At 43.8% G+C, this 7420-nt stretch overlaps 1 protein-coding gene across 1 annotated transcript in view; it reads right to left on the reverse strand.

Annotated features, from left to right (window-relative positions):
* Window positions 1–1300: 1300 nt before the first annotated feature.
* Window positions 1301–7420, reverse strand: part of scdb (stearoyl-CoA desaturase b) — a 9653-nt gene continuing 3533 nt past the window's right edge. The window contains exons 3-6 of the mRNA XM_035605626.2: window positions 6852–6982; window positions 6277–6482; window positions 4426–4658; window positions 1301–3058 (exon numbers count right to left, since the gene is read on the reverse strand). Coding sequence (XP_035461519.1) covers window positions 2859–3058; window positions 4426–4658; window positions 6277–6482; window positions 6852–6982 — 770 coding nt within the window. The 3' untranslated portion in view covers window positions 1301–2858. The remainder of the gene's footprint in view (window positions 3059–4425; window positions 4659–6276; window positions 6483–6851; window positions 6983–7420) is intronic.

Consider the following 7420-nt stretch of genomic DNA (forward strand, 5'->3'; position numbering starts at 1 on the left):
CTTGGCGGTTCCAAGGACCAAACTCTTCTGGACAGAGATCTCACATGTTGTGCCTGGAATCTGCTGGAGACACTCTCCCAGTTTGGGGGGTCACAGCCACAAGTGCTCCGATCACCACTGGCACCACGTGTTGCCTTCACTTTCCACATCTTTTCTCTTATTACATATATATAAATATGTATATATGTGTGTAAAGCAGCAACATAATCAATTTTAACAAGCCTGTGCTCCCCAAGCAAAGAGAGTGACCACAGCGAAGCCTGTGTCTGAGCTCTAAATGGCAGTGTGACCACACTGAGGTGTGACATGCCGTGAAAAGGATGGCCTGACCGTCAGCAGCCAATGGACAGAGGGCTGATGTCACTGCCGGGGGCCACGGGGATCAACACTGGTGGTGGGGCCGCTCACAGTGTTTGGGCTGGACTCGGACTGGTGATCGCACCTCCAGCAGAGGGAGCAAGTGCAAAGCTCTTTTGGAATGGTTAAAGATGTGTTCACAAGAAAACACACTTCTCTTTGCTCTGACCAAACCAGGCTCAACCAGAGGAAATTAGCTCAGGGGCAGTTCGACAGGCCTGGTGCAGGGTGACAGGGAGTTTTGAACTCGAGCCCGCCCGACTACGTCACTGCTCCCATCGAGACATGCCGTGATAAGGAGCTTTCCTTTGTCCTCCCGTCCTCTAGGAATCCTCAAGGAATGTTCAAAGCAATATCGGAAGATCGTTTAAATATGTACAGTATGCTATTGAACATTGTGCAGCTGTCAGACAACGCGGTCAGACACGGGTGAGAGAAGTAAGCGACGCAGCACGAGCGGCAGAAGGAGATCCCAATCAGTGGTGGCATGTAGGCAGCGTTGCGCTGGTTCGTTTATATCAACAGCCAGATGGAGATAAAAACAGATTGATAACTCATAACTTCATAACTCCTGTTGTACTATGTCGTACAGACAGACATTAACTCGCACTATGGGGTCACCTTTTCACATGGTGAATTTACTTATAAGCTCAAGTGCTTTTTCACATTCGAAATGTATTTTTCACATGGACTTTTCTCATTATTGATATATGAACATACCGCACGTCACGCTGCTTGTCAAACATAGGTGTCTGTGCTAAGTGGGCAGTTTTATTTTATAAACAAAGCGTCAACAATCTATGACGACTAATGTTTTGTTGTTTTTTTCAATAGTTCTTTATTGTATGGTTAATACAATACTTCAAAAAATAGTTACTCATCAGTAGAGGTTGTTATGATTGCAGCATCCCAAAGCCACTGCTAAATAATGTAACAGGAATGGTATGATCACATTTTTTTTATTCAGTATATACGAATAAGGAATATTACAGAATTCCAACAAAACCAGCGAAACATATATTTCACAAGTAGAAAATTTGGTTTATTTATGGAACATACTGTGGGCAAGAACATTCTTTGAAAAACGGTGCCGTTCTAAGGCATTTAAAGTTCAAGAAGTTAACACTGTAAGAAAAGAAAAAAAAAAGGTTGCTCTTTGAAAGAGGAAGTGTGACAAATATTACAACAGTATCATTCATGATATTATAACAAGTTTGGACCTCGTTATAGAGCGAAGTATTTGTTTGGATACACAAAAGTTAATCATGGTCAAAAAAGCATTGTTTTGTTGAATGGTCCCTCTTTTTCTTTATAAACTAAGGGACAGCAGGTTTTCAAGTTTTACTTAAAACACATACCCCACAGTTGTGATTAGACAGAAAATTGAACCCCTAATTTATTTCCATAACTTCCACTTTTAATTTTTTTAAAAAGGTGCGCAACCCTCATAAGGCATTCGGACAACAGTCCTGGCATATGTTTCAACAACTTCACAGAGCTCGAAAAAGGTTAATGCACCTCTTCCGCGTGCCTCGACGGCCTTATCCGAGGGAGGGGGGAAATCCTTCTGACCGAGTGTATTTCAAAATGAATACAATATAAGTGCGAGGAATTCTCTCGTTTTTTTCGGATTGAGAAGGAGAAGATCTGGTTCTGGGTTTCAGTTTCGGAGGCGTCGAAATGAAGAGGATTAATGATGAAGTGTGAGGCAGCCTCGCCGCCCAGCCGTAGGTTTACGCGGCGTTACGCCAGAGCACTTCTCATCAATCCTCATGAAGAGCCCCGTGGACAGATGCAGAAAGTGGGTGTGAACGCATCCCTGTATTCGGCCAGGGTCACTCTCATATGATAAATGGGGGCCTTGAAATTTTGGCCTTGAACACAGCAGCTTCTGTTTGGTGAGACGAGCTTACCAAAACTAATGAATACCTTAGCTTAAAATAGACAAATACCACGATTTAAGTTCACGCCCTTTGGAATGAAACAAAGCACTACTGACAGAAGTTAGAGTAAAAGGCCAACGGTCTTGCTTGTAGAAACCAACACACTTGTTAAAGGTTTTAGTAAAGCTTTCAAAGTGCCAAAGACCGTTAATAAATAGCACATTAATAAATAAGTGATACAGCAAATTATTTTCTGTAATTTTCGGCTTTTACCCATCACTCACACACACTGTCTCACTGTTGCCAAAGAAAGGAGATTCCAATCCTTCAGTTAGCCTTTTTCATTGTCTCTGTGCCTGTTTGATATTAGGGTGAAAAAGTCGCTGGCCGTGGCTAATAGTCGGTGAGGACACTTCAAAACGTATAAGAGACCCACACAATTCATGAAAAGGTCTATAGCTCTTTAAAGCCAGTATTAATCTCAGAAGGAGGTTTAACTTAAAAATCAGAAGCATGGTAATCACCACCCCACCACTGAAATGCTGCTATACCTGTTGCTACGCTCTGTCTTGGTTCGATGTGTCGGTATCGGCCGCAGAGTTCGTTGCCAAATGTGACTCAGCCACTCTTGTGGCTGCCGTCGCCCGTCCGCTGAACGCGCGCAGCGATCATTTCCTTTGACACGCTCTTGCAGTCCTTGGCCAAACCCAGGGAGCACATGAGGTTGATGAAGGCAGTGGTGAGGTTGAGTCTGCAGCCAAACTCACTCGTGGCGTAGTCGAAGGGGAACGTGTGATGGTAGTTGTGGAAGCCTTCCCCTGCAGACCGAACCAAAAAAAAAGATTCAGTTTGATGAAATGTCAACAGGTTCACAGGCATAGCTTGAACAAAGAGGTTGCACGGCTGCAGTGGAGTAACGCACTTTATGATGCGGCTAATTACAATGATATGGTAAATGTACGGTAATTTTCCAAACACATTAGCGGTTTGTGGTGAAGCGAAGAACAGCAACTGGCAACATGTGACGGATGCCACGAGGAGGAAGAGAGAGGTGGAGACTTGTTTTTTTGGGGGGATCTGAAAACCTTAAGCGCCGACTCTCACATGATGCAATTTCCAAGCTACTGAAATCAGATTTGCTAAATTTATCTCTGTAATCAGTGTCATGCTGTGTTGTTGTCAGGGTTACATTGAAGGTGTTCCTACATACAAATTATTCAAGAAGTTATTTTTTCAGTCATGAAATGAAATTTGGGATCAATAATAAAACTCTTCCGGAGCTTTCTGCATATGCTGAAGCTTCAAATTCACACCTCCTGCACCCAGTAGTTAAAAATCCATTTTTTTTCTGTTGTTGGACATTGAGGTTATCAGTAAACATGTGAATGTAAGTGTCAAATGCTTCGAGAAACAGACAGCTTCAGTCTGCACTTCTTTGTTTAGAAAGAATGTGTTTATTGCAGCTGCTTTTGGATGATTAGCAACAACTGAGTGGCATGAAAAAACCAAGCGAATGATAAAACGCATGGGACTTAAAAGGAGGTGAAGCGGACTTCGGTACATAGTTATCCAGTGCTTTTTTTTTCAATTTGCAGCAGAGCAGCAGCTAAAGACCCTTCGGCGCACAACAGAGCAGTCATCAATGACATTGATTAGGTCAGGTACAGTATGAACAGGAGGTGCTGGGGTAAAAGCAAGAAGAGCGGGCAGGTTAAAGCAGCTCAAACAGAGCGTGCAACATGAGCCTAGCCAATTGAAAGTGTGGAAGAGGATCAGCTGAGCCTTCAGATGCTGTGGGCTGGCACAGAGCTCTCCATGTGCTGCACAGTGGCTGAGCCTGACTCTGTGGCCTGCCTGCACTCACGCTATGCCTGAATTTAGTGACTCATCGAACACAAATATATTGGAAAGCAAATCCAAATTTAAGAATGACTGACTAATATTAATACACAGCATGAATACTGACCAACTCTTACAGTTCAAAGCGAAAGATTCTTAAAGATAAAATAAAACAGTATAGCCATTAGAGTGGCACACTGTCTGGTTGAATCATCTTCATAAAAAATATATCCCTCAGGCGGACGGAAAATTACACAAAAAAAATTTACATTTAAGTCAAATACGGCTTAAACACATAGCTGCAGGGTGAATAACAAAGAGACTCGCCGACATTCCGTTCCCTTACCCATGGCGCTGACAGCGACGAGTCTGTTTTCCCTCGGGTTAATGGTCTTGTCGTAAGGCCTGTTGCCCCATATATGTGCAGCGCTGTTGACCAGCCAAGTGGCGTTGAGCACCAGAGCGTATCTCAGGAGGCCGGGGACAAAGTATCCCACAACGAAGGACTCGCCCCAGAAGTACCAGGGCACCAGGGTGGGCACGACGAAGCAAAAGATCACCACTGACATCTTGTAGTGCCTGCAACCAAAGAACAACCATGCATCCAGCTCATTTTTTTGTCTAATTGCAAAAGTAACACAATACATCATTTTTTTCAAAAGCCATATTCTGTACCTATGTCACAGTAGAGGCCCTACATAACCCTACATTGTCATGAGAGTGATTATAAACATGTTAACACCGTTATGCACATCAGTTCAACTGTACACAGTTGACGGGGGCCTTTCCGATCGGGTCGCTCTGAGCCAATGTTAATCCCCTTTGCCTGGGAGCACAAATGTAAAAAAACTGGGCCCGCTTCCAGAGAAGAGTAGAAAGGTTGACAAATGACCGGTGAGTGGACACACCATGGGGCCACGCTGTGATTCGGTCCCTGGAAACATCGCTTATCGGCAGATCCGTCACCAAGCGTTATCTTGGTCAATATGACCCCCACGCCACCGCATCCCGTTTGTGGCCAGAGGTGAGGTGACTTTCAATGAGGGGACACAGAGCTACACACAAACCCTTGGCTGCAAATACGTTTACATGTAACTAATCTGCATATATTCAGTAGCAACATTCAGTGCTGATTGAGGAGGTTGTGTGATATTCATATATCACCTTGGGAAGTAAAGATGTGAATGTTCCTACAGACTTTTTCCAGACTCAAATTCCAGACTTTTTCTCTGTAGATTTTTTGGACCATATTTGACATCCGAGTACAGATAGATATTTATTGAGTAAATATTATTATATAAATGAATATTATAAGTTATTTTATATAATATTATCATACAAGTAAATATTATGAAGTCATCAATTCACATTTTCTCCAGAGAGTAGATTGGGATGTGCATGTGCAGATTGACATTGAAATATTGATTCTTCCAATTCTGACGTCACCTGTTCTATTTAAACTTTTGGGTGAATGTTTATTTTATCATCAACAGGGGGAACAACAGTACAAAGTAACTAGCTGTCACCAGGATAATCAAATTAACTTCTTATCCTTCCGCGGGTCACAGTCATATGTAAACTACGGCTCAGTAGATACATAGGGGCAGTGGCAGGGACAGAGTGTGTGTAGCTGTGGCGAAGTTTATCACTGACCGTGGGAAAATGATTCACTAGACTACAGCGACTGAGACGGTTCGTTAGTTTTCTAAAATCTTTGGATTCAGGTCTGTTTAGACTTCAGTCTGGAAACACAAATATTTTTCAATACTCTTTTCCTTTTTCCATATTTATCCAGAACTGGAAATTTAAAAAAAAATCAAATTCTATACTTTTCTATGCTGCGTTGGAACCCTGTTTTTATTATTCAAACATGACCGTGATCCATTGTTTTAGTAATTTAGTGGATTTATTTCCATAACGTCAACCACAAATTTGATACAGAGATATTAAAAAGGGGTCCAACTATAGTCCTGAAACATTGAAGAAGGTAAAAATAAAGTAGGTAGTATGAATATTCGCATATGAGTTCAATATGAATGTCTCGCCATAACCAAGACGGCAATTTGTTGTGTGCAAAATGGCTGGACACAAGACAAGATAACTGTGGGGGAACAAATGACTAAGTATCAGAACCTGTGAGTGCAGTAAGTCTGAGTAAACAGTGGTGCGTTGACGTCTCTGGGCTGTGTTTGCTCACCGTCTCTGAAACATCACCACTTCGTCTGCCTTCAGGTCCAACATCTCCAGCTTCCGTCCCTTCTCAATGACGTCGGGATGCTTGCGGACCAGCAGCCAACCGATGTGGGCGAAGAAGAACCCCCGCACGGCGTTGTGGGGGTCCGCGTCTGTCTCGGAGTACTTGTGATGGACACGGTGGTCCCTCGCCCACTCGTACACGTCATTCTGCTCATACACACACGGGCAGAGAGAGCGAGAGAGAGAGAGAGAGAGAGAGAGAGAGAGGATTACATGAGGGGCCCATATACTGTAGATATCCATGGAAGTCATCATCAGATTAAGGTCGGGGATCATGTGGCAATAAAACAATAAAGGTTTATGAAATGCTGCACTGTTATTTGAAAACGACACCCTGTCAATCTAACTTTGAGAGTAAACTTCATGGATATTAAGCATTAAGATCCCCTCCTGGCATCTTTGATCACATGTAAAAATGGTGTAAGAGATAACTTGTAGTATACCCGCCCCACATTGAGTGCATCATTCTGCAGAGACAAGGTGGTGGAATATTATATTTAGATTTTTCTTTTATACCTGAAAGGCCATTGAGTTGGCGAGAGCGAGGAAGACTCGCAGGGGGAAAGAAGCCTTGTAGGATCTGTGGCTCCATAATCTGTGCGCACCAGCAGTCACACCGAGAGCACTGATGAGGTAGCACACGACGGCTGGAAGAGGGAGAGAGAGAGGACAGAAATGTTAGCAGGAGCAGAGATAATTTTATCCCCCCCCCACCACCACCAGGGGAAGAGTCACTGGGACACCACGTTCTTTCCATCACACCCAGGAAAAAAGTCATCTATGTGCAGAGATGGGACGCTGGGGGGCCGGGGGCGCAGGTCGGCCCCTCGCGGTATCGCCACTCTGCAAACGCTGGATGTTGTTTTTCTCACAGAGTCCCCAGACAAGACGACACAGGATTTGAGGACCGGGGGCTTCTTGGCGAAGGAACATTCTGTTGTGGTGCCACGCTGGCTCACAATGGGATGTCTATGGGAACGGCGATTGTGCTTTGTCTTCCCCCGGTGAAATAATATGCGGCTCAGCATTGCAATGAGAGGAGAGAAATTATGCAAGCGCCAGAGTGGACACAAAGTTGGGACTGT

The sequence above is a fragment of the Scophthalmus maximus genome, chromosome 10, assembly GCF_022379125.1.
Source record: "Scophthalmus maximus strain ysfricsl-2021 chromosome 10, ASM2237912v1, whole genome shotgun sequence".
In the NCBI taxonomy this organism is placed as follows: domain Eukaryota; kingdom Metazoa; phylum Chordata; class Actinopteri; order Pleuronectiformes; family Scophthalmidae; genus Scophthalmus; species Scophthalmus maximus.